Source organism: Schistocerca serialis, chromosome 4, assembly GCF_023864345.2.
Source record: "Schistocerca serialis cubense isolate TAMUIC-IGC-003099 chromosome 4, iqSchSeri2.2, whole genome shotgun sequence".
NCBI lineage: Eukaryota > Metazoa > Arthropoda > Insecta > Orthoptera > Acrididae > Schistocerca > Schistocerca serialis.
Genome location: NC_064641.1, coordinates 37993689 through 38021680, shown reverse-complemented (window position 1 = coordinate 38021680; position 27992 = coordinate 37993689). Strand labels below are relative to the sequence as shown.

The window sequence follows — 27992 nt, the reverse complement described above, 5'->3', positions numbered from 1 at the left end:
ATGTAATATTTGTGGGAAAGGGACTGAATTGATAAATGTGGCACCTTCGTGGTGGCTGTCATTGACAGCATACTGTAAAGTTGAGTACACCAGTTTGTAGTCATTTGGAAGTGAATTAATAAATAGTAGGAAAATTACTGCACTTCTCTCACCATTAATTTTGTTATTAATGGAGTGCATAAACCGTTTCCATTCAGGAACTGTTAGCACTTGTACAGTGGGCAGCACTGAGTGAAGCCACTTAGCACACATCCACAGCATATCTTGCAAGGTGGGTATGAATATGTATGATGGAATGGGAATGATCCTGGTCAAGTCTAGAACAAGAGAATGTTGCAGTGCCTTGCTTCTCTTATGTTAAATGTCTTAAGTTGCATAACACCTAGCAGTTCAACAATTTTTGACCTAATCTATAAAAACACACAACAGTTTTCTAGTGCAAATTGTACTGAAAACTATGGAATCCCCGTATTTTCCCCCTTTCTGTTCTTGACTAGCTTTACATGAAGGACTGTTTCTGAAACTTGCTTCAAAAGCTCATCTAAGGTGAACTGGCAGTCATAATTTCCCCTCTATGGAACTCAGTATCTCTCCCCTATTGATGCAGAAATTTCTTCATCCTCAGTGCGTCCTCTTTTTCTCATTCTAGACACTGAGCCTGTAAAGAACATTTTGTAGCTACCCTCATGATATGAGTTGCTACCCAAACTATCCAAGAATTTCACTGTAATGATCAAACCAGTAGCAGTATGATGATCCACTGCTAGATGTCCCGAGGTACATGTCTTAGCTACTGTGGAACAAAGTTGCGTCGTCTGTGGTGCATGCAATTGTAAGTTGTTGTGGTGCATGTTTCAGTGCTTCTGTGAATTGTGAAACAGATAACAACAAGGAGCAATGGTTTTGGAATTCATTCTGTTTCAAGTTGAAGAAAACTGTAGCTGAAATCCAACCATGGTGACAGAGGCATCTGTTGAGTGTGCACTGGGTCAAGCAAGAATATTTGAGTAGTTCAAGTACTTCAAGGAAGGCCGAGAATCTGTGCAAGATGACAAAAATTGTGGTTGACAGTCAATACGCACAACACCAGAAATTACCATCAAAGTGCGTGATGTGATTCACAAAGGCCATAGGCAGACAATTCACTATGTTTGTAGCAGATTTGGGCTGTTATACAGTACACGTCAACAAATTCTAACCAACAAAATAAAGACAAGATGAATTGCAGAAAAGTTTGTCCCTCGCCTTCTCGGCATCAACCAACAAAACCTCAGTATTCAGATGTGCACTGAGCTGCAACAAAGAGTTTGAGAGTGTCCAAAATTCTTATCCAGAGTCATAACAGGTGATGAATCTTGGATCTACAGTTGTGACTCTGAAACAAAACAGCAGCCATCATAAAGGAAAATGACATCATCTCCAAGGCTGTAAAAACCTCAACAAGTTCACAGCAACATGAAGTCAATGCTGACCTTATTTTTGACATTTGGCCAATAGTGCTTAAGGAGTTTGTTCCACCTGGTCAGACTGTCAATGGGCAGTTTTACAGTGAGGTTTTGAGGTGACTGAGAGAAAATGTTTGGTGCATTGATGAGAGTTGTGGAAAAATAAAGATTGGTTGGTGCACCATGACAATGCACCTGCACACACCTTGCTCACTGTGAAGGAATTCCTGACCAAATGCAACATGGCAATGGTGCCCCACCCTTCCTTCTTGCCAGCCCCGTATGATTTCTACTTGTTTCTGATGATGAAAATCGCACTGAAAGGGCGACATTTTGGCTCAGTTGAAGATATCCAAGAGCAATTGCAATGGGTCCTGCAGACTTCCAGAAGTGCTTCCAAAAATGAGAACACCACTGGAATTGTTGCATACACACCAAAGGTGACTACTTTGAAGGTGATAGAGGACATTAGGAGGTAAGTACAGTTTTACTATAAAATTCTCGGATATTTTGGGTATCAGTTCATACTTTGCACCTACAGTGCGTCGATCCCCACAAAGCATGTATTTCTTTGGATAGTGTCTCCCAGTTAAACTTTCCTCTCCTGTGCAAGAACTGTATTTATATTGTCCTAAGTGAAGGACTGAGCAGTGCAAGCTTTTTGTTGCAACTGTTGAGATTTGCCATCTGTTTACCAACAAATTCATCCTCAACAGCTTTAACACAAAACAGACAGTTTTAAAACCACATTTCACTTCAGCTGAATGTAAAAGTGGGGCTCCATGTGACATTTCAGACTGTGTCTCTGAAAGAGCTTCTCTCAGAAATTTTTTCATTAAGTCAGCTCTGGTGAACTCTTTCCTGCAATATGCATGAAAAAAATGCTCATAGTCCCTGAAAACTTCAGCATTCCCATCTTTTCTCAAGTTACTTGGATTTATCAATCCAGTCTCTGTTCCATTAACATTAAATAGGTCACTGTTGACATCACACTTACAAATTAAACACTTCTCAGCCACTGTTTATATGAACTCATTCAATAACAGCACATAAGTACTCACTCAATAAACATACAGAATGACTAAGAATCAGTTTCCCCATTACAAGTATAGAACAGACTGCACAGATTTGCATACATTTTGTCCCATACTTATTTCTTGAATTAGTATTATTAGTAACTCATATCCACATTCCATTGACACATTTTGTTGAAACACACAACTTCAGATGTGCCTACACACTGCATAGCCACTGACTTGTAAGACGTGTAATGGAGCTGTTGGTATAAAATATTTCTTGTGACATATGGGGTAGAGAGAGTGGGAAGCAGCCTGCTCTGTCATGAGTTTACAGTCCCACAAAGTAGGAAAGTGCATGACCACATTCCACTGACCTTCACTATCCCCCCCCCCCCCTCCTCCCTTCAACCCATTACACCACATGAACACAATTTATCCCTTAATAAAGTTCTATTGCACTTAGATGTGGTACACAAATTTAATATCTGTTCTTAACCCACTTCATTCAATAGCAAAAATTTATTTTATATATTAAAACACTGTTTTTAATAATTTCAATATTATGAAAACGACAGTTGCTACTCACCATATGGTGGAGATGCTGAGCTGCAGATAGGAATAACAAAAGACTGTCAGCAAGTAAGCTTTCGGCCAAAAGGCCTTTGTTGGACTTATACAAAACACACAATCCCCTACATTCCACAAATTATCAGTCATTAAAAATGATTAGGACCTTTTTGTACTAAGTTTAATGTAGTTTAATTTTGTGCTGTTATATGTTTTTGCTATGGTCCATGGTTTACAAGTTATTCAAGAAAAACATTAAAAAAGTTACCTCCAAATTAGCCCCCCACTTCCTGACCAACAAAGGTCTTGATTTTTACTATGTTTCTATAGTACTCCCTCCTGAGACTGTACGAAAGTTTGTGAGTACATGAATTATCTCCCCTATTTCAAGTTTTTGGGCAATGCATCTTCACAGATTGGGATAACCAACTTACTTGGGAACATCTGACTGTCATCATGCTGCCAGAGTCTCTGGTCTCTGGTATGCTGTGGCACCCTCTCAAACATTAACTGCTCCAGGAATTTCTCAATAGACTCTCAATTTTGACAACCCATGTTCATGTAACCAAAGAGATTTTAGTCACTGCCTCAGTAAAAGCTATTGCTGTACATTGTAATATTTATGGTCTCTCTGATGATTTAATCAAGCAGCATATGAAAATACTATTCTGGGCTGAATAGTACGCAGAAGTACATCTTTTCCTAATTTTGACATAAAAACTGAAGCACGGTCCTAAAAGAATGGCTACTGAGGTTGAGGTACAAGGTTAATCCTCTCCAAGAAAGGGAGTTGTAAGGATGCTCAGCAATTTAAAGATGATACATCTATAGTGCTCCTTCCTTCCTTCGGGACTACCAACTGCAAAATAGGTAGGGTCATGAGCACACAATGCCTAATATCTATTTTCTGTGTGCTTAAGAAGTCAAAAGACATGCTAGGCTTGATTCAGGACATTTTGATCTATGGATCCTTGGATTTTTCAATATTCCATATCCATGTGGAAGTAGTTGTGCCAGTTAGTCTATTGTACAGTTTCTGAACTTTGGGAAAATCAACAGTTGCTAAGCACAGCCTCACAAACAATAATAAAATTATGTTTGGTGAAATAAAATCTTGTTCTATAAATCAACCTATTGGAAATGTTACTATGATGCAAAGTTCCTTTGGACATGCATAAATGTCCAAAGGAACTTTGTAATCAGAATAATGCAGGCATGGCAATATCATATTTATCTGTCGCTACCGGGCAAGTGACTTTCAAGTACAATGTCTGACCTGTTTGGGAACACACATAATGATGTATGAGTACACATCACAGACGCATGTTTGATAACATATGGAAGTTTGGGTCTGGCCGTAAGTCGTGCATGGATAGCCGAATGGTAAGGCAACTGCAGGCGATAAGTGGGAAATCCAGGTCTGGCACAAATTTTCATTGTAGTCATTTCATTCTACAGCCAACGATTGGCCTCTTTCACAATTGCAAATTCATTTGATGTATACTGGGACAGTTGTCACCAAAGCAGCCGTAGAAATCAGAATGTGCAACAACAAATTTAACCAGGACAGCAATCTTAATGGTGCACAATATCTTAGTAGTGCATGGACGAGGGCTCTCAATACTGAGAGACTGCAAAGAATTTCATGTTCCAGCAGGCACCAACTGCATGGTAGACAAAACATGATCCCCCTTACAGCCATGATGCCAGTCAGTTGTTCCTGATGAAGATGAGGAAGATTGTCACCAAAATTTCGAGTATTCATTATGTTTTAATGCTACAGTAATATTGACAACTTTGTTCTCATATTGGTTAAGTTCTGTTACATTCAACATAAAATTTTTTAAGCTGTCATTATTGTTTTAAATTTTCCTTGATTTATAGAAACTATAGGAATACCCACATATTGAGAAATATAAGCTGCTGCTGTGAATCCACCAATAAAACAATTCGATACTATGATCATCATCTTTGCTAAATGATCCTAGAATATGTCGTAATTTTTATTCCAGGAAATGTTTCACCTAATGCACAATGTGTAATAACTACTCCATACACAGTCCTGTCCTTCTACTTCATATACACACACTACAGACAAAACATTATTTTTTGTGTGTGCATTTCTCAGAATACGATAATTTCAGTTCAGAAGAGCTATCTCTGCTACAAGATGTTTATATCTTATAAATACAGTTGGCAAGTTTGAACAAACATGTGAATGAGTAGTGTTCTATAGGTAATTTAATGTAGCTAGTGCCATGACTGCCATTTGATGTCGTAAACGGTTTTCATTTCAAAAATATGCTGCAAGTATAGTTATGCGATTTTCCACATCATTCTCTTAACTTCCTTTGAATCTGGAGAGTTGATTATATTTTGTAACATCAAATGGGTGTCTTAACTCTTTAGTTTCCTGAGTTTTCTGCACACTTCATCTCCCACTAGTTGTCAGCAACAATACAATACTTGGCCTTTTGTTTTTATTCTCACTTACTCTGCACCTTATTTGATATGTTGCATGCCTTCCATCGAACATCTGAAGGTGAAAATCATGTAATCAAAATCAAAATTATCATAACTGTTCCCATCTCTTCATCATTCTCACATTCATTTGAAGGTGCTGGTAACAGAACTAAATGAAAAGTTCATATTTCTGTCTTGATTTCAGACTTAGCACTCGTTAATTTATAATAGTATCTGCTCCTTCCCAGTCCTTCAAAGTATTTCTACACTTCCAGAAAAGAAGTATCCACAACATAGATATACACATTTTTTTGTAATGGAGAGTTTCTTCTAAGTTCATAAAAAATGGAAATCAGAAAAACAAAGATGAAAAAAATGAAAATTAAAGAATGAATACAAAACACATGACTTAAGCTTCCAAAAGGTCAAATAGTTAATGAGTAATTCTCTTCTACTGCCGATAACGTTAATACAAGTGCCAGATAAAAATGAACTATTCAAACTATCATGGTGTATTATATTTGAATCTAGCATTCCAAAATATTTTGTCCTCATATACATATATATAACTCTGGAAAAAATGAAGTATTAACATCAGAATGTATACCTCTGGTCTCTTCTTCCTTACTGTGGTCAGCATATTTTGAAAAGACATTTGTGTACAGATCAGCCTGGTCTATGACAACAGATGCCTTTGGTACTGCAGGGACAGTAGGTTTGGCTGAACTTACACTCAGACCAGTTGATGCCGGGGTTCCCATCTGGTTAACATAGTTTTTGTTACAAGACTTAGTGACAAACAATTCCAAATTACATTAATATAGGTTAGAAAATTACGTCATGTTCAAGAATATTATCACAAAAAAGCTGCAAAGAAAAATGATAATAAAGCCTAAATCTTCTCTACTGTACTCTGTAAATCACTATAAAGTGAATGGTAGAGGATACTCTATATTATATCAGGTATTACGGTTTCTTTCTATTTCATATGCACGTGGACTACAAGAAGAATAACTGCTTATGTGCCTCAGGTGGAGCATTAGTTATTTTAATTTTACCTTCATAGTGTCACTGGGACCAAAAAAATTAAGGTGAAGAATTTTGTTTCTGTTCTGGAACTATTTCTTGGATTTTATGAGTAAATTTTTGGAATGTATTAGGAATCCTTATGCAACAGCCAGCCATTTGTTATTTTTCGTATCTCTATTATATTTTCCTGTGAGGCAACCAAACCTTTGAAACTTCTTGGCAGGTTAAAACTGTGTGAAAGACTAGGACCCAGTGTCCTCATGTGCAATGTTTTTACAGACTGAACTATGCAGGCATTGCACACAACTTGGTCTCTAATCTATATTTTTGCCAGTACCCGCTCCAGCATTCCAAACTTGACAGAAGCCATCATGCAAACCTTGGAAGAAAGGATATGCAAAGAAACAGCTAAACTGTGGTCTATGGGATTGTCTCCAGAATGAATCTTTTTAGTATGCAGTGGACTCTGCACTATGAAACTTCATGGTAGATGAAAACTGTGTAGTGACAGGGGCTCAAACCTGACACCTTGAGGATGGGTTGTGAATTATGCCTGTGTAGTTCAGTTGGTAAGAGATTCCTTGCACAAGGCAACATTTGAGATTCTAGTCCGAGTCTGGCACACAGTTTTAATTTGCAAGGAGTTTCAAAACAATGCACACACTGCTGCAGACAGAAAGATACATGTTGGACAACTGTGACTGCTCATTCTGTACTTCACTGTATACACTCAATGAGGTGTTGGTCCAACATGATACGCATCTCTCACACTTTAACAGTATAGGCCATACAAGAGTTTCATATGCAACCTCTGTGGCAGATAAGCTTCAGATGTTGAGATATGCTGCTCTTGTCAGAAAAGTCCATACCAACATTCAAGGCAGACAGTAAAATTAATTTATTGTATAAGGGCTTAAAATACTGGATTATGTACAGAGGCATTGTCATTTTTCTTGTGTTCCATTTGTAGGTAGAACAGAGAAAGAAGTGACAAATAAATGAAAAGTACTCTCCACCACATAGTATACCAAGGATTGTGGAGTTTAATGGGAGATTTCTTTTAATGATTATATATTTACCTGGCTCTGCATTTCGACTTCCAAAAAACTCCAGTAAACATCATTCAAGTGATCAAATAGCTCTGATATGACTACAAGATAAGCACGGTTTTGTTCTGTGGGTTTTAAAATATCTTGTAAAACCTGAGAGGAGAAAATACATAAAGTATGTTACAGCCTGATACTATCAGTGCACAAGAATAATAAATAAAATTAAAAAGTATCACTGGTACTTTTACATTTAATTAAAATATGCATATAACTCAGAGAAAGAAAAAAATAGGTACATAAAACACACCTACTTGGATGATGACTGACTTGGAATCTTTGCGCTGCATGAGGAAATCCACAAGCAAACACCTGTCAGGTATTAGCTCTACCAGTGGCTCCAGATTAAGTTCAACATACCTAAAACAAACCCTGAGCTGTCAATGTAATTTCACAAAGTCTTAAAATTCTAATAGACTATTAACAAAGGCTGATAAAGGTGTTTAGAAACATTTAGTGGAGGGGAATGGGGTGATATCGTAATTTTTCCAGTTCATCTCTAAGCATCTACAATATTTGTTAAAGGTAGGAAACAAGAGAACATGTAAATGTCTGATAGCCCTGTAATGGTAATAATGTGTAACTCAGCCTGAAAACTGCCAAACTACAAACTATAAGGTATTATTTTTTTATTTTTTACTTAACCACTTAATTTAAAATACAACCATAACTGGTTTCAACCTTTATTTGACAATGCATGAATCCTTATTCATCTAATGGCACCCTTAGAATCTGTAAATGGCTTTTGAAGGCTGAAACTGGTTGTGGTTGTAACAAAAAAAGTGACTGAGTAAAAAAAAAAGTAATAATACCTTACAATAGGTCAATAACTGTCTCTGGAAATGGAATGTCATTTTTTCTACAAATTGTATTCAAACAAAATTTCCTGAAATGTTAAAACTGTATGCTGGACCAGGACTCATTATAAAATGTTTGACTTTTGTACAGAGTGCTCATACCAGGTGAGGCATCTCACCACACATTATGGTGGCCAAGGCGCAGCACCTCTCTCCCTCCCTCCCTCCCTCCCTCCCTCCCTCCCTCTCTCTCTCTCTCTCTCCCTCCCTCCCTCCCTCCCTCTCTCTCCCCCCCCCCTCTCTCTCTCCCTCCCTCCCCCCCCCCCTCTCTCTCTCTCTCTCTCTCTCTCTCTCTCTCTCTCTCTCTCTCTCTCTCTCTCTCTCTCTCTCTCCCCCCCCCCCTCTCTCTACCTCTCTCTTATCATCCTGCATACCTTGTGTGTTCACACCCCATTTAGCAATGACACAGTGGCAAGTGATATAGCTGCAGTCCACAGAGTGCTTCTGGCATGATTCTTCCACTCTACCCAACAATTACAGTTAATGAACTTTTGTACCCAGAACTCTTTTACAGTGAGCCAACTGTGTCTCTTCCCTTTCCGCTTTTCCCAACGATGCTTGATTTTTGGAAATAATTATTTCTTTGACATGCCATCCACAAATCAAGTTATGATTGTACTAACAACTTTGCAGTGCAGGCACTATTCTGACCACAGTCCTCAGTATAAAATACTAGGAATGAATGCTATGTGCATATTATTTTGTACTGCTGGTGATGAGTGTATGTGATGGCAAGCTTAATCCAAATAGCCACCACATTTGATGAGAGCTGACAAGTGATTTTTTTCTGGATAGATGAGTCATGGTAGCAGCATAATTTTACAATCAACTAAGAGAGGTTTACAAATATGAGCCAGTGAGCAATTTTAAATTTTACCTGTGATTGCAGCTTTCTCAACATATTCTAATGATAAGATCTTCTCAGGTGATCAGCTGAGGGGTGCGTCATCTTCTCACAATGTTTCAATGAGTTTTGTACCCACCATCTTCAGGCAAAGACGGGTATGAAACTCACTGAAATGTTGCAACAAGATGATGCCACCACTCGCTTATCACCTAAGAAAATTTTATCAAGATTTTATGTTCACTTCACACTGTGAGGATTTCCACAGGAAAGGACAAATTGAGCACACACTTAAGTGACGGAGGAATTGGTGGATGTTCTGATGTAGTGATTAGGTTACATTGAAAACATTTCACGATGGTGACACAAGCAATTCATGAAAACATGGTATTTAGACTGGATTTTATCAGAAAATGTGAGCTATTTCATCAGTCCTCAACATAAAAATGAAACAGTTAAAAAATGTGTTTAATTTCACTTACCATAGACACCCTATTTTGGCATCAATTACAATATTTGGCTGAAACAAAATCCAGTTAGGAGAGTATGGACAAAGTTAAGAAAAATTTATAACAAGATTGGAACATTAAAATTGAGCACATACCAAAATGTTTAATAACTACCTTTAGGTGGAAACATTAATCTAAATTATGGGGTGGAATATAACAATATTTCATTATACATTTACAATCTATCCTGGATTTTCCAGGGTGGAATGTAATATGCATAGATGATAATATGTCACTATTCACAAAGTAGATATGGTATTAAAAAAAAGTTGCATGTAAAAAAGACAGCTTAGCTTTCACACTAATCCTTCATTTGTGTTACCACAAATACATTTGCGTTACCACACATAGCCACTATTAATGTTTTCCTATCTTCTATACATTACTGTTTATCATTACCTCTAATTGATGAATAGCATTCACTATTATTTTCAAGTAGATGTTTCTCAATACTGCACAAATAGAAAAATAAGGTGAACATTAAAAGCATATAAATATAAGCCACTGTTGTTTATTCAAGTCTTTACCACTCCACACACTCTAAGAGATTTTTCTGTTGCTGCTATTGTAAAATTTAAACAATGATAAAATTATGAAGATACAGAATGCCTGGGCAGAACTTCATGAGGTACAATTCCTAGTGCTGCTAACAGGAACATTTAAATGTAGAAAATAGTAACCCTAGCTTCCACCTTTTTGGAGGAAAAAGGGACTGGTTGGGGAAGGTTGAAAAACAGAGTTAGGCAAGTTACTCAGGTCCATCTGCTGTGAGAATGACGTGAAGCAAAGGTCAATTATGTAGTGTTTACACTTTGGGATACTTCTCTCCAAAAAAAAAAGTGCAGTTGAAACAAATAAATCCCTTAAATCCCTTGACGACCATCTGCAACTTGCAAAGTGGACATAACAATTTGCAAAAGAATCACAATCCACTGAATCCCCAAGTTTACAGTGTTACATGCTGGGAATATTATTAGAGAAAAACAAACTAACCTGGCAAGTCAAGTGTGAGTAAGAAACAAAAACATTAAATGTGCAAAATAATTTCAGTATTCATACTAAGTGAAATCACAATACTGAGTTTTGTTTGTCAGGAACAACTGATTGTCATAATTGCTGTGTTGTGGCTTTGTGATAGGTCGACAACTGGTCAACCTACGTCATTGTGACAACATGTTGCCAGAGACTGCAGTATCTCTTGTACTAATAGCACTTATTGGAACATAAACAGCTCAACTCGATGAATTTCTCTGTAATCTCCAATGTCAAGAGCCCAACTCCATGCACCCTTAAAATTATAGCTCCTGTCCCAGCACAAGCTATAGCTGTACCTCCTGACCTATACTGCCTTTTTCATGAGAGATTCCCATATGCCAACACATCAGGCAAGATTTTTATGTTATCAAACATAACTCTATGTTTATTCATGAAAGAACACTCATCAATTGCTGATTTTTCTAAATTATGATCATTAATTACTTTTTTAAATAGGGGTCCATAGCTTCCATAATTAAAAAAAAAAAGAAAGAAAAAACATGTCACATTGCTTTTAGCTATTATTGTTTTATCATAAAATGTAAGCTTTCACGGCTGGTACTGACATCATTTAAAATTTCAGGCTATTAGGCTGTGCTCGATGTATAAAACTTTCTCCTAAAGTTTCGTCTCTGACTGCAGGAGACATCTTCAGAGATAGAATGGTGAACTGCAACCAAAACTTGATGGAGTGCCAAATATATAGGCAGTGTAGATGGCAGCACAATCTATCATGTGATGTCAGCTATGACATTACCACTGATAAGGCCAACATTCTCAATTAAAAGTAATGGACTGTCATTCTTACATTGCAAGGTTGACATTATTAGTAATGCTATGCATGTTGTGACTGGAATACAGTTGATGGTCTAACATTCAGGACTATGAAAATTACAGCAGCGACATCAATTAATACACAGAAGAAGAAGTTCGCTAGTCTACAGAAGAAAAGTCAGTAGCTTCAATTGAGGATAATTCTTGAACTGTTATTAATCTGTCTGGTAAAAATTTGACTGAAGCTGAAATTTCTGTTCAACCAAAAGAAATAATTTTGCTATGACGCCTTTAAAAGTATCCACGGAAGATATTATAGCAAATATTGAGACAGGGATCCATCAGCTTCCACAGCAATTGGCTGATGTAATTAGGATGGAAACAGCTAGAAATTTACGTACATGTAAGCCACCTAACAGAAATGTGTCACAAGCACAAAGGACAGCACTGAGGGATATCAATGCAGATAAAAACATTATCTTTCTTACCGCAGACAATGGTAATTCCACGGTCCTGACGAGGAGTGAGGACTATCATGGAAAGATTAATAATATTTTGGATTCCACTAATTATAAAAAAAAATTCAGAAGGATCCAACTGCAAAGATTTTAAAAATCATTAATTGAATGGTGGAAGCTTCTTCACTCTCCTCTGACGATAACATGCTACTCTGCAAAACAAAGGTGTTTCTGCCTAGGCTCTATGGATTACCCAAAGTGCACAAGCCACAGATTCCTAAGAAACCTATTGTGAGGGCTGTAGGGTCTCCCATTCATCAATTAGCTAGACACCTTGCCTCACTACTGCAACTTTACGTTGTGGAACTGATAGTAATATTAAAAATTCATTTCATAGACAAATTAAAAGAAATGCATGTGGGAAAAAGGTGATAGCGTTGTTAGTTTTTATGCCGTGTTGGTATTTGCCATGAATCCAGTAAACAAAGCTATCTCATGTACAGATAATACTTTTCCAGCAGATATTGTGGACTTATTCAGATACTGCCACACCACGGCCTATTTTTGAAACAATAATGATTTTTATGAATAGATTGATGGGTTGCCTATGGGCTTGTCCTCTTAATCTGGCTGTTGCCAATATGTTTATGGAGAACTTTGAACAACAGGCATTGCAGACAGCCATGTCGATGATACTTTCGTAGTATGGTCACATGGTGCAGAGGAACTGGATGTCTTCCTGATACATCTCAACAGTAGCAATCCCAAGATACAATTTACTATGGAGACAGAAAAGAGGCCAGCTGAATTTCATGGATATGTTTGTTAACAAGTGAGGGGCTGGACATTGACCCATATAGTATACAGAAAAGCCACACTTAGTGACTGTTACCTGCATAAGGACCACATCAGTCTAAAAAGAGGTATGATTAAAAACTTGGTAGTTTGGTGCATAAAATTTGTGAACCAATCTACTTAAAAGATGAGCCTGAACATCTACAGTCAACATTTAAGAAGAATGGTTATTCTAACAAGGAGACAGATAGAGCATTTCACTCTAGAGAGAGAATCAAGACCGATGAGGAAAGATGGCTGTTCAAAGGGAAAGTTTTCCTTCCATTCATCAGTATAATTACAAATCACATTGGGATAGGGTTGAGTAAGTACAGTGTGGAAACTGCATTCAGACCCTCCAGAAGACAAAGGAATGTTTAAGAGCGTCAAAAGACATACAATATCCTGTGGCTACACCAGGTGTACATAAAATTCTTTGTAGTTGTGGACTAGTTTATATTGATACCACAAAAAGGAATGCTAACTCGTCTCGCTGAACACAAGAGGAATTGCACCTGGGACATACAGATGAATCATCCATAGTGGAACATCTTTACTACAGCGAGGGGGGATCATGAAATAAAATTCACTGAGATGAGTGTTATATTGAAAATACCTCATTATTATACACATATGTACAGAGAGGCTACTTAAATTTATAAACATCATAATAATTTTAATAGAAAAGATGAAGGTGTTAAATCAGATAAAATTTGGATGTCAACTTTGCAACGTAAGAATAACGATTGATCACTTTGAATTGAGCATGTTAGCATTTCCAGAGACAATCTCATAACCAATGTCACATGATAGACTGTGGTGCCCTCTACATTACCTATGTATTCGGCACTCATTTGAGATAAGGTAGCAGTTCTCCATTTTACCTCTGAAGATGTCTCACGCAGTCGGAGAGGAAATGTTAGAAGAAAGTGTTATACATCGACCACGGTCTAATAGCCTGGAAGTTTTAAATGAGTTTATTGTTTTATTTCACAACTGCAGTTTCAGCATTTGTGCCATTTTGAAGCAAAAGATTTTTGACATACAGGTTGATGACAAATTGTATGTCAAAAATCTCATGCTTGGAAATGGCACAAATGCCAAAACTGCAATAATAATATAAAACAGTAACAGCTGAAAGCAATATAACATAACTTTTATTCCAATTAAAATAACTTCATGATTTGCAGATTTCATTGGTGGGGGGAGGGGGAGAGCAATGCTGCCAGGCTACCAGACAGCCATGCTTCACAAGACACAGCAACTAACTACAAAACAGGCAACAAAGTGAGCATGTGACACTCAAAAATGAACTATGGTTGCCTGGCAGGTAGCCTCTACCACTCACCTTGCTAAAATGACAAATGTGCCGCTGGTGTTGTCTACAACATTTGGAACCTGTATGGCCTGACTGACCAACACAGTGGTATCTGCACTGACAAGAGATGATGTAAATTCAAAAGACACTGAATAGAAGAGATCCTCAACCACGTGCAGATCTTTTTATGATCTGACTACTACATAAAATTATAGTAAGATGGAAGGCCATCAACACAAGAAATGAGCTACTTTTTGCATACTTATTGTTCACTTTTAATATAACATTTCTTGGGTAATATTTTAAGGATTAGCAAGATGAAACAATTTTGTTTGCTGTCTGCACCTGAAGAATATGATTTCTACATGTTGTACAAAAACAGATAGGTACTAACAAGGTAAAAAGTTTTGATCTTCTGGTAAGGTTAAATGGAGTAGCTCCTTCAGGATAAGTAAGATGTGGTAAGGGACTTCTCTATGATTCTCTTATCCACTTGGCAACTCTTGTTGCTGAGGATTACAAACAGCGGAAGAATTTCAGAGACATCACTAAGAACTTAATTTCATTGTATTCACGAAATATTATTCACACAAAAATCAAACAACAGAAAATCCAGGATGGAATGTAACAATATTGGAGAAGGAAATCTTTGCAATCTGGATCGAAGGTGAGGACACCCTATCCTCATTCTTCCAAAACCTCAACAACTTCTCCCCCATTTGCTTCACCTGGTACTACTCAACCCTACAAGCCACCTTCCTAGATGTTGACCTCCACCTCAGAGATTGCTATATCAGTACCTCCGTCCATATCAAACCTACTAAACCACTTCAACAGCTGCCACCCATTTCATACCAAGAAGTCCCTTCCATGAAGCCTAGCCATCCATGGTTGTCACATCTGCAGTGACAAGCACTCCCTCTCAAAATATACTGAGGGTCTCACTGAAGCTTTCACTGACCATAATTATCCTCCCAACCTTGTACAAACACAAATCTCCCATACCTTATCTTTCCAGTCTCCCACCACCTCCTTACACAACCCTTGCTCCCAATCCCTTACTCATGGCTCATACCCCTGTAATAGACCTAGATGCAAGACCTGTCCCATACATCCTCCTACCACCACCTACTCCTGTCCGGTCACTAACATCACCTATCCCATCAAAGGCAGGGCTACCTGTGAAACCAGTCATGTGATTTACAAGCTAATCTGCAACCACTGTGCTGCATTCTATGTAGGCATGACAACCAACAAGCTGCCTGTCCAGATGAATGGCCACCGACAAACTGTGGCCAAAAAACAAATGGACCATCCTGTTGCTGAACATGCAGCCAAACACGATATTCCTCATCTCAATGACTGCTTCACAGCCTATGCCTTATGGATCCTTCCCACCAACACCAGCTTTTCTGAATTGCGCAGGTGGGAACTTCCCTGCAATACACACTACGTTCCCGTAACCCTCCTGGCCTCACCCTTCATTAGTCACTGTCCTCACCCATCCAGCCCCCTCCCTGTTCCCATTCCAACACTACACAGCCATTATTTCACCGCCACACCCAATCTTCTAATTTCGTTTTATTTCTCTCCTTTCTGTTACTTACCCCCCTCCCCCTCCCCACCTTCTCTCCTGCCCTCCATCTAAACTGCAGCACTTCACTGTCCACCACCCCCCATCATAATATCCCTCCCCCTCCCCACCCCAGCCTCCTCCTTACACCCATCCAGCCGCCACACCCATCATGCACTGGTGTTGCTGCCCACAGTGTGGTTTCAGTTGTCTGAGACTGCAGACGTGTGTGCAAGTTGTGTTTGCCTGAGTGTGTGTATGTGTGACTATTGCTGACAAAGGCCTTAATGGCCGAAAGCTATAATTGTGTGAGTCTTTTTGATGTGCCCATCGTGACTCAGCATCTCCACTATATGGTGAGTAGCCACTTTCCTTCTCTAATATTGTTGTTCATACAAAAATTTATTCTCATGCTGAAACTACTGTTGTAAGTGCAAAAATGTTTCCCCAGATCTAAAGTCATAATCATAAACTATACTTAGAAAATCATTGTAAAAGCAGTTCCAATGCATAACAAACTTTAACTGCAATTTTTGACATTATTGAAAACTGTTGTTTCTAAATTAAGATGACTAAATAACAACAAAATGAGATGGACAGATTGCTACTCATCAGTGAGCAGCAGACAAGCATACTGACAGACGACTGTTAGATACTGTATGCCATCAGATAATGTTTAAAAAAAACACACACACACATTAACACACACACACACACACACACACTTATACACCCACAACACAATACACATTGCCAAATGCTAAGGCTTGCGTGCATTTTTCTATATCTGGAGGAGGACACTGTCCTATAGCTTATAATGTCTAGCAGTCTTCTTTCAATGTGCCTTTTTTCTGCTCAATACCTCTTATATGCTGTAAGCAGCAATCTAATCTAGCCGCTTCATGTCATTACTACATCCCAGATTTTCCATTGTTTAAGAGGATTAAAAATGCAAATGAGCTACATAAACATTCCCCAAATGAAAATACATCAAATGTCTGTACTTTGGCATCAGCTCTGATGGACTGAGGGTTGAACTAAGACCCTTCTAGTCACCGATACGCATAGTGTCTACTGTCACCAAGCACCACCAGTCAGATATTGGAGACCAATGTTCTCTCTCTGGATGCATCACCAGTTGTTGTTGGGGCATGCCACCAACACACTGAGCTTGCAGTATTGCCCTTCCAGTCTGCAGCACCAGCAACTGATGCAGCTCCATCACTCTGCTTCCATGCCACAACGAGGAATAGCAGCCACAGGAAGGTATACAACATCACTTTCCCAATGGGACTGTGGGTTTGATGCTTGCCCCTGTCCGTTGGACATGGCATTGGATCTCCACTGTAAGCTGAACCTAAGATGTTGTCATCCTACAGTGTTACATTTGGTGTCTGAAGAGATAGTGGGGGCTACGTGTGGTGTTGGACATCATTTACATTGAAAATGCAGAGCAACAATGGCGCATCCAGATGCAAATGCAATTCATTGACAGTGTTCAGCAGAAGTGTGCAAGTAAGTGCCAATTACAAATATTGTATGGGCTTGTTGGGTCTTTCCTCCTCCCCCCCCCCCCCCCCCCGCCCCTCCCACTTAGTGGTATTCCTTGTGTAGTTGTTTTCCTTTCAGCGTCTGGTGGTAACACATTTTGAGCAAGATGACATCAGGTACTGAGAGTAAGAACGTGACCATCCAGGAGCAGTCACCCAGATGTGAGATGACAGCTTTGAGTTGCACAAGGAACCAGAGCAGTTAGAGAAGAAGAGAAGGAGACAGCCTCTCCTAGTGTACTCATACCCTTCTTAGATGTTAGCACTGCCACATCAGTGATTGTTTAGGCAAGTAGGGAAGATGCTTTTGTAGTAACACAATTCACAATGTCCGTCACACTTCACATGTTGTAGACTGGGAACTGTCCGCTTGGCATGCCCAATGTAAACTGACTGGGCACGGCCCATGCTGCTTGAGTTGTTGTTCCGCCGGCAGAGGGCGCGGCCGAATTCTCGCGTGTCGTCTGGTGGACGGGACTTTACCTGCAACAACTACTGTCCTTGACGCGCCGTGCTGATGTGCGCCTCCCGCGATCTTTCTGGTGGCTACTGCACTCCTCCTCCTTCGGGGGGTGAAGCCACTGTGATTCACTGCGTCGGAAGGTGGAGCATCGTGCAGTAGCGATAACCACCGAGTCCATTGGAAGGCTCGAGTCGGGGGGGATCTGCCAACCCTCGAGCCGGAACCTTCGAATACGGTTGGAAGTGACCCACATGAAGAGGCCCCCGTCGTCCCACCACCGGAGAAAAACGTCAACACCTCCTCTGCAGGAAATTCATGCACATACTTTTGCATCTGCGTCTTAAGTGTTTGCACCATGTGCTTGGCTTCCCCATTCGATTGTGGATGAAAGGGGGGAGAGCAAACATGCCAAATACCGAAGCGCCTACAAAAATCCTGGAAGGTCTGCGAAATAAACTGAGGTCCATTGTCCGATACCAGGGTGACTGGCAGACCTTCCACAGAAAAGATGTTTGCTAGTGCCTGGATTGCAACTTCTGAAGTGGTTGAGAAGCAGTGAACCACATATGGAAATCGGGAATAAGCATCAATGATAATGAGCCAAAAGCCATTGAGAAACGGGCCCGCAAAATCTATGTGAACACGTTCCTATGCCTGGGTTGCAGGCGGCCATGAAGAGAATGCTGACCTGGGAGACGCCTGTTGGCTCACACACTGGGAACAGGCGGCCACCAAGTGCTCAATTTCTCTGTCAATACCGGGACAGTACACATGTCTGCGAGCCAAGGTTTTAGTACGGGAAACACCCCAGTATCCCTCATGTAATAACGTGAGGACCTCCCTTCGCAAACTTGCAGGAACAAACACGCGAGGAGCTGTATCATCAGTAGCCAGAAGGAGAACTCCTTCCAAGACTGAGAGGCGGTCTCGTAGAACAAAATAATTACGAAGAGGGTCCGAGGCCTGACCTGGAGGTCGGGACAACCACCCCTGCTGAACGAGGTGAACTACTTGCTGGAGAACCGGGTCAGCTGCCATTTCCCTGGCGACTTGAGAACTAGTGATCAGGAAGCCATCAACTGCTTGGCGGGATGCCACATCCAACTGAAAACACATAATCTCCTCCCGATCGAACTTAGGATCACCGGAAGACGGGAAAGAGTGTCGGCATTAGCATGTTGTCCAGTAGGGCAAAAATGAATGTCACAATGGAACAAGGCCCAGCGCTGCAGTCTGTGGGCCACCCTATCTGGAATCTGAGAGGCGGGGCCAAATAACGATATTAATGGCTTATGGTCAGTGATTAACGGAAACTTCGTGCCATACAAGAAAGGGTGAAGCTTGGTAACAGCGTAGACAATGGCCAAAGCCTCTTTTTCCACCTGGAAATAATGGGCCTGCGCGGGACTAAGAGTTTTAGATGCAAACGCCAGTGGCTGCTTGGAGCCATCCGCGTTGCAATGGGCCAGGACCGCCCCCACCCCATACTGTGAAGCATCTGTAGCCAGGACCAATGGCTTATTGGGGTCAAAAGTAACCAAACAAGGCGCTGACGTGAGGAGGCCCTTCAACGAGATGAACGCTCACTCGCATGCAGGCAACCAATCAAAAGGAACACCCTTGCACAGAAGGCAGTGCAGGGGGCGGGCTATGGTGGAAGCCCTGGGAATGAACTGGTGGTAATAGGCAATCTTGCCTAAAAAAAGCTTGTAACTCCTTCAGCGAAGCGGGCCGTGGAAGGTCGACGATACCTTGGACCAAACTTCCTAGCGGCTGGACACCGTGCCAAGAGATGGTGTAGCCCACATACTCAATGGACGGTTGGAAGAAGTTCGACTTACGCAGGTTGCAACGCAGGCCACAGACCTGAATTTGAGAAAAAGGGTGCGAAGGTTGTGCAAGTGTTCCTCCATGCTGCAGCCTGTGACAATTATGTCGTCCAGGTAATTAATACAATGAGGGATTGTCGATGTGACATACTCAAGATAATGCTGAAATATCGCCGGGGCACTGAATATTCTGAAGGCCAACTGCCGGTATTGGTAAAGGCCAAACGGGGTGTTTACGACAGACAGCCTTTTGGAGTCCTCATCAAGTGGTATCTGACGATAAGCCTCCAAAAGATCGATTTTCGAAAAATATTGGCCTCCTGCCACGGCGGAGAACAATTCATCAAGGTGTCTACCACCAACTGGGAATTAATGGTGGCCCTGAAATTGGCACAAAGACGTAATTTTCCCAAGGGTTTCCTGACAATAATGAGGGGCGAAGCCCACTCACTAGAAGATGGTTGGTTGGTTTTTTGGGGGAAGAGACCAAACAGCGAGGTCATCGGTCTCATCGGATTAGGGAAGGACAGGGAAGGAAGACGGCCGTGCCCTTTCAGAGGAACCATCCCAGCATTTGCCTGGAGTGATTTAGGGAAATCACGGAAAACCTAAATCAGGATGGCCGGACGCGGGATTGAACCGTCGTCCTCCCGAATGCGAGTCCAGTGCGCTAACCACTGCGCCACCTCGCTCGGTCACTAGAAGAAATGGGAAGAACGACCCCCAGGGCTGTCAGCCGGTCTAGCTCTGCTTTTACCTGAGGGCGGAGAGCCAAGGAAATCTGCCTCGCGTGTAGGAAACGCGGGCGAACCGACGCCTTCAACGTTAAGTGAGCTTCAAAGTCGGAAACACGCCCCAGGCCTTCCTCAAAGACATCCTTAAAGACAGAGGCCAAAGATTCCAACGATTGATAGGGAACATCTTCAGAGACCAACTGTATGGTGTCTGTGATAGAAAAACTGAAAGCTTGAAAGGCATCCAATCCAAAAAGGTTAGCTGAGCTCGCATCACTGGCAACAATAAAAGTAAGAGGCCGAGTGACTGATTTGTAAGTAACATCGGTAGTGAATTGACCCAGTAGGGTAATGAACTGTTTACCATAACGGCGGAGATGCCGGTAAACTGGCACCAACGGGAACGACCCAAGGTCGGAGTAAGTTTGTGCAATCAACAAGGAAACTGCCGCACCCGTATCTACCTGCAGTTGTAGTCGGCGTGATCGAACCAACACCTCGATAAAGAGCTTGTGTGCCGATGCGGCAGGAGCCTGGCCCGATGAAACTTCCTGAATGTCCACGTCCATGTCCTCCGTACCCGCTTACTTCCATTCCTTTGAGGCTGAGCGGCAAAGTTTAGCAATGTGACCTTTTTTATTACATTTGTGACAAACGGCCCAATGCTGGGGGCACTCTGACCGATCATGATGTACATAGCATGACACACAGGATGGTAACAGGGGCCGGTGGCCAGAACTCTGTTTACATGCCGTGCGGGAGTGGCCGCAATGGCCGGATCGAACCGCTCACACTTTGTCCACCCCGGACGCAGTGGATGCGGCCGCGCCGCCCTGAACCGCCGCGACGTCGCACCACGCTTCCAACTGTTGACCTGCGGCATGAGAGACTTCATACGATTGAGCAATGGACAGGACTTCCTCGAGGGAAGGGTCTTCCAACTGCAGGGCCCGTTGCTGGACCTCCCTATCAGGGGCCGAACAAACAATGACGTCTCGCACCATAACGTGGGCATACGATTCTCGCGACTGCTCCGTGACAAAATGACACCTGCGACTAAGACCATTCATGGTAGCGGCCCACGCCAGGTAAGACTGATGGGGCTGTTTCTTGCATTGATAGAACTCGACCCTAGCTGCCACAATATGCGTGCGGTGGTGATAATAGGAAGATAGCAATGAACACAATGCGTCAAAAGACAAGGACGAGTGTTCCTGCAACGGCACTAGCTGCCGCAAAACTTGGTACAGTGAGGGAGATATCCAAGACAAGAAAAGAGCACGACATACCTCCGCATCGGCAACATGAAACGCCTGGAAATGCTGCCGAAGGCGATGTTCATATGCGTCCCAATCCTCCGCCGTCTCGTCATACAGGGGAAAAGGAGGAGGGAACGACACTGGAGCAGACAGCGTGGAGAGCAATGCCGGAAGCGCTTGTGTCATGGTTGCCATGAGTTCCTTCTGCTGCTCAACTAAAACCCGCACTAAATCCTCCATGCCGCGGATAAGCTGTGAAACTGGAACAACGACGCAACACGCGAAAGAACGACCCTACTCGTCGCCAATTGTGTAGTAACACGATTCACAATGTCTGTTGCACTTCACATGTTGTAGACCGGGAACTGTCTGCTTGGGCCCGATGTAAACTGACTGGACATGGTCCATGCTGCTTGAGTTGTTGTTCCGCCAGCAGGGGGCGCGGCCGAATTCTCGAGTGTCCTCTGGTGGACGGGACTTTACTTGCGGCAACTACTGTCCTTGACGTGCCGTGCCGATGTGTGCCTCCCGTGATCTTTCTGGTGGCTACTGCAGTTTTGATGTTTATGGACAAGCTACACACAGCCACAAAGTTACAGTGGAACAATAAGCAATTGTCGAGTATGGATCGATCAAGCTTAGCAAGGGAATATGTTATGTGCTGTGACAAGTTCCAGGATGTTTGTTCCTTCCAGGATTTGTGGGAAGGGTTATTAGAGTGCTGGCAGAGGAAAAACATCTCTAGGTACTATCATAAACAGCTAAATAGTCTATCTCAGAGATAAGGGGAATCCTTATAAAGTTTTGTGGACAGTATAAGGTAACTAAATACTAATACCTATAAGCTTACAGAACATGACAGCATCAATAAAGCCATCCTACATGAAGCACATTAAAGAGCAGTGAATGCATTCCTATGTGCTCGAGTTCTGAAGTTTTCCCTAAGGTACCAGCAGAGTTTCTGAAATCACTGACTGAGGTTGTGGCAACTGTAGCAGCTCTGTCAGAAATAGATGTAGTGACCAGTCCCAAAGAGAGGAGGTGGGTATTTAATACATAAGTCACACATTATAAGTATGGTTAGCCTGGGCATATTCAGCACAACTGCAGGAAACCTCAGAGTGGGATTATTAACAAGTTGCACATTTGGTCCAACAATGTCAGTGGAGGTTTTCACATACAAAGGCTAGATGGAGCCAAAATTAAACAGAAATGGTAATGTTGCAGCCACTGTGTAGTGTTCCCAATAAATGTAAGCAGAGGAAAGTTGTGTACAAAATTAGTGGCGGATATTGTATGACCAGCTGTGTAAGAGAAAGAATATGTGTTTCCTGAGTATTGGTCACAGGTTTCCATGGTAAGTCAATATGTGCCTGGTGTAAGAAATTTGGACTTGCCTCATTGCAAACTGAGTGGCGTAAGGAGTGAGGGGATGTGATGTGCACTCATTCAGTAATCTATGAGCAAGTAAGAAAGACTACTGGGCTTCCTTGGAAGTACTTCCAACATTGGCAGCAGCTTTTATGTCATATTTCGACTGGATTTTCTGAGTAACCATCAAGCAGAAAGTTGATCTAGAATGGTGGATAACAGAGCTGGATGGCACATCATTCCATTTAGGTACTACTGCTGCTACAAGGCAACCCAATAGGCCAGGAGAAGCCACCTAAACTGTGTGCACAGTCCCTTAGAATTGACTCTCAAGATAAAATACTGAAAGGTGCAAAAGCTATTCTAGGCAAATGGATTTGGCACTCAATGTTTAGTGGATACTGATGTAATGGACAAAGTGCAAAAGGCTGTGGAAGACAGATAGTGCCCATCACTATGGATAATTTTGATTCAGGTAGTGGCACTATCACAAGATGTCCTGACAGCCAATATACAGGTACTGGAGGAGGAAGATTTGAATAAAAAGTTAACTATAGAGTACTCTAAGCCAGGACAATCTGCCATTTTAGTCACAGTGCAGGAGAAAGTGTTGCATTTACAAAGAGGAGATAAGGAGAAAATGAAAAATTGTTAGAATACTACGCGGAGGTGTTTTGCTCTCACAGATCATTGCCAACAATGCAGCATATCGAATTTCACATCACTTTCAATCAGTGTTGGAAGAGTTTATAAATCAGCAGCTCTGTGATGGGATTATAGAAGAAAGTACCAGCCCTTAGCAGCCACCAGTGGTAATTCTACCAAAGAAAAGCACAGATGGGAGTAAGCCATTTCAGTTTTCTTGTGACTGTCTACATTTAAATGTGTAACTAATGGTGATATTTTACAATCATGGATTTTGAAGCAGGTTCCATCAATTGGAAGTAGCACTAGAATTACAGTTCAATCCAGCATTACCAGTTCCGACAAATGCTGTTTGGATTGAAGAATGTGCCAGCAACACTCCAACACCGGTTAGATGGAGTGCTAAAAGGCCTGAAACCAAGGCAGTGCACGATATACTTGCATGATGTTGCAGTGTTTCCCAAGAACATCACAGAGTGCGTAGTATGGTTACTGGATGTGTCTACTCAACTACAAGCATTACAGCTGACAATGAGTTTGGAGAAATACCATTTTGTCCCAAAGGAGGTTTGCTATTTAGGCCATACTATGGGCTAAGATGATGTGCAAACATCTAACACTGAGTTTGATGAACTACCACCTTGTCCCAAAGGAAGTTTGCTACTTAGGCCATGTTATTGGATAGTCTGGTGTGCAAACAGAGTCATGTGGGAATTTTGTGCTTCTGATTGAGAATAGGATCTGCAGCCTTTTTTAGGTTTGGTTAACTACCACTAACATTTCATGCCAAAATTTGAGGAAGTAGTGAGGCCCCTCACATACCCGCTGAAGAAGGGGGTAATTTTCCACTGGTCACTGAACTGCAAAGAAGCCTTTGTGCAGTTGAAGGACTTACTCACCACTGTCTGGACCTTGTTTCCCAGATTGCTAGAAGCAATTCATATTGTTATGCAATCTATCAATCATGCCTTAGGATGCATATTAACTCAACAAATAGACGGAGGAGAGCACATGACAGTCAGTGCTGCCATGCAACTAAACAAGGCAAAGAATAATTATTATACCACAAAAAAAGAGATGCTCAACCTCGGAACAAGAGATGCTCAACCTGACTAATCATATCACATATTTCTGTTGTTATTTGCTTGGCATGAATTTCAAATGAGTTATAGGTCATACATAATTAAAATGGCTTATGGGCTAGAAGGATCTGGCTAGCCACCTGACCCAATGAGCATTATGTCTTAATGAATTTACCTTTGAAGTTACACACTGCCTCTGGAAAACTTGCACTAACACTGACAACCTCAGTTGGAAAGTGCGCGCAATAGAGCATATTGGCATTTCTGCAGATGGATGGCGAAAGACACTGACCCAGATTGTTAGCAGTTCGCAGCACAAACGCAGTTCTGTGCTGACAATGGGGTTCTTTATAAACTGACTAAGCACAGTTGACGTATATTCATATCAGCAAGTTTATGCGGCAAGGTACCAAAGTGGCTCACAATCCTACCTTGGCAGGGCATGAATGACTGTGCACTACGGACTCCGTACACTGTGCAAAAAGGGTGGAGCTTAGCCATCAGCAGGTAACACTCCAGAGATTACCAGAGGCCAGCCATCATTTCAAATGATTGGTATAGATATTCTTGAGCCCTTCACACAACACAAGTGGGAATTGCTGTGTTTTAACCATCATTGATCACTTCTCACACATACAGGGTAGACCAGAAATGTTGCACAAACCTCGAGGGGGTTGTAGAAGGTGTCTTGAGGAACAAATCGAGGATAGGAGTCCATGTCAGTGACGCTACAGAGCACCAAAGTTGTAAGTAACAGCACCTGTAACTACACCACCCCTTCAGCAGCAAATGTGACTTTGTATGCTGACAGACTATACGCAGAACTCTCACAACACTTTGTTTTTCAGTGATCACAACTGATTGCTACTATAGCCAGTGGAGAAGATGGAGCGGGCTGTTACGCAGACAGGCCTTGTCTCCTACAGATGTGATGCTCTGCTGCTTTGGAGGATTATGGTTTTGAACACAGGATTCCATCTCCAGTTTATTTTTATCCTGTGAACCAAGAAACATTGGAGGTTTAAGAGGGTTCCAACAGTAAAATAAACTGCTCTGAGGCAACAAAGCATCCCATTCATAAGAGACAAAGTCTTTCTAAGCAGCAGCTAGCTCCATCTTCCACTGGTGATTGTGGCAATCAATCACGATCACTGAATAACCAACATCACGAGACATTACGCTCATGGTCTGTTAGTGTACAAAGTCACATTTGATGCTGGATGTGTAGCGTAGTGGCAGGCACTGGCACCTGTAACTTCCAAGCTATGTAGCTTCATTGGATGACGTTTCCAAAAACAGATTCCTCTCCTAGATTTGTTCCTCAAGACACCCTCTACAAACTCCCCCCCCCCCCCCCCCCAAAGTTTATTGCAACATTTCAGGAACGCCCTCTGTATCTATGATTGCTATACCAAATAACCAAGCAGAGATGGCAGCTCAGACAATGGTTAACCATTGGATCTTGAAGTCTGGGACACCAAAAATCGTGATAACCAATCATGGAGCTAATTTTACATTTGAAGTGATCAAGCAATGATACTGGCTTCTGCACAGTTGGAAGTTACAGACAAGAACACTGCATCTGCGGATTAATAGAAGAACAGCGAATGCACAAGAATATAAGTAAAATGTTGACTTACTACAGGAATTGTCACCATAGTTATTGGGATGCTTTTCTACCATATGTAGTAGCAGCAAACAACTTACACGTGCATAAGAGTGTAGAACTGTTACCCTATGAAGTTTTCTAAGGACAGAAAATGCCTTCCCCTTTCAGATTATGTAAACCACCCACTGGCAAGGATGTGGTCAAGTATCCAAAGTTTTACAAAAATGGTAACAGAGATGTGATGTCACTTAAAGAAAGCAAATACCAAAGTACTAGAATGGCAAGAAAATGCGCAAATAGCAAAATAAAACTGCCTAAATTCCACATCAGAAAATGGGTGATGTTGAAGAACCCTATGTTCCTAAGTATAAAACAAAGAAATTCATTAAGCAATAGCAGGTGGCCATATCAGGTGGTTAAATGACACTCCATCTCCCAGCACACACTACTGTGGTGCATGTGGAGCAAAAAACCCCAGAAGCTCTGCCACAGTTGCAAGCAGTTTCCTTGAAGGAGAGGAAAGAAGTGGTAGGAGGTAAAGGCAAAATGAAAAAAGTACATCTGCAGTAGCACATGCATCTCCATATGCACAGAGGTCATGAGGTTGATCGTCTTAGCTGGGGGAAGACATTGACTGTACATTTCAGCTATGGCATGAATCACAATACTGAAAACTACCTATTCATTGCTTTACCTACCCACCAGTCTTCCTTTTGAGTTTCTGTACAGTGAAAACCTAACATACTTAAACCCCACCTAGCACTCAACACGTTTTGCTTCCCTGGATGAAATCGTAGCAGCTCAGGATAATTGAATTTCAATGGAACAGCTATTGGGTCAGGTAAGGCAATATTTCAAGAATATCATCAACAACTCCTTGCATTAGTAACTTCTATTTAAATCAGTCTCTTAGTCTTTATCATGACAGGTGCTGCCTTTTGTTACCATATGCATAGAGCAATCCAAATCCCACCCTTACCATCCTTTTACCTACCTACAATGTTGGTCCTTATGGAAAAATGGTACAACTGGAAAAATCAGAACTGTCTCTGCTAATATATAATATTTTGACCAGTACATATAAAATAAGTAATTCATCAATACTTGCAAGTATAGGAGGCTTGCCTGCCTTCACTGATTATAATGTGGAAAATCCAGGATGGAATGTAACAATATTATGAAAAGGAAAGCTGCTACTCACCATACAGCGGAGATGCTGAGTCACAGACAGGCACAACAAAAGGACTGTCACAAATAAATAAAGCATTCGGCCATTAAGGTCTTTGTCAACAATAGACATAGAAAAACACAACACACATCCACGTACATGCCTACAGTCTCAGCCAACAGAAACCACACTGAGCTTTATTTATTTGTGACAGTCTTCTTGTTGTGCCTATCTATGACTCAGCATCTCCGCTATCTGGTGAGTAGCAACATTCCTTATCATAATATTGCGACTATAATGTGTGATCGTTCTTAGTGCAAAAAGGAAGCTATACAGTTACAACCACAGCATGGAATACAGGGGGTAAAATTCTTCAAAGAGGGAAGAAATGAAGGCATCTTCACCAACACAAGCAACCCTTGCTGCAATTGTATTGCTTGCAATAATCACT

The 27992-nt window shown here is 41.3% G+C and overlaps 1 protein-coding gene across 2 annotated transcripts in view; it reads right to left on the bottom strand.

Annotated features, from left to right (window-relative positions):
- Positions 1–27992, bottom strand: part of LOC126473671 (regulator of MON1-CCZ1 complex) — a 97334-nt gene that overhangs the window by 43173 nt on the left and 26169 nt on the right. For both annotated transcript variants that reach the window (XM_050100904.1, XM_050100906.1), the window contains exons 8-11: positions 9813–9877; positions 7884–7989; positions 7603–7725; positions 6102–6255 (exon numbers count right to left, since the gene is read on the bottom strand). In XM_050100904.1, coding sequence (XP_049956861.1) covers positions 6102–6255; positions 7603–7725; positions 7884–7989; positions 9813–9877 — 448 coding nt within the window. The remainder of the gene's footprint in view (positions 1–6101; positions 6256–7602; positions 7726–7883; positions 7990–9812; positions 9878–27992) is intronic.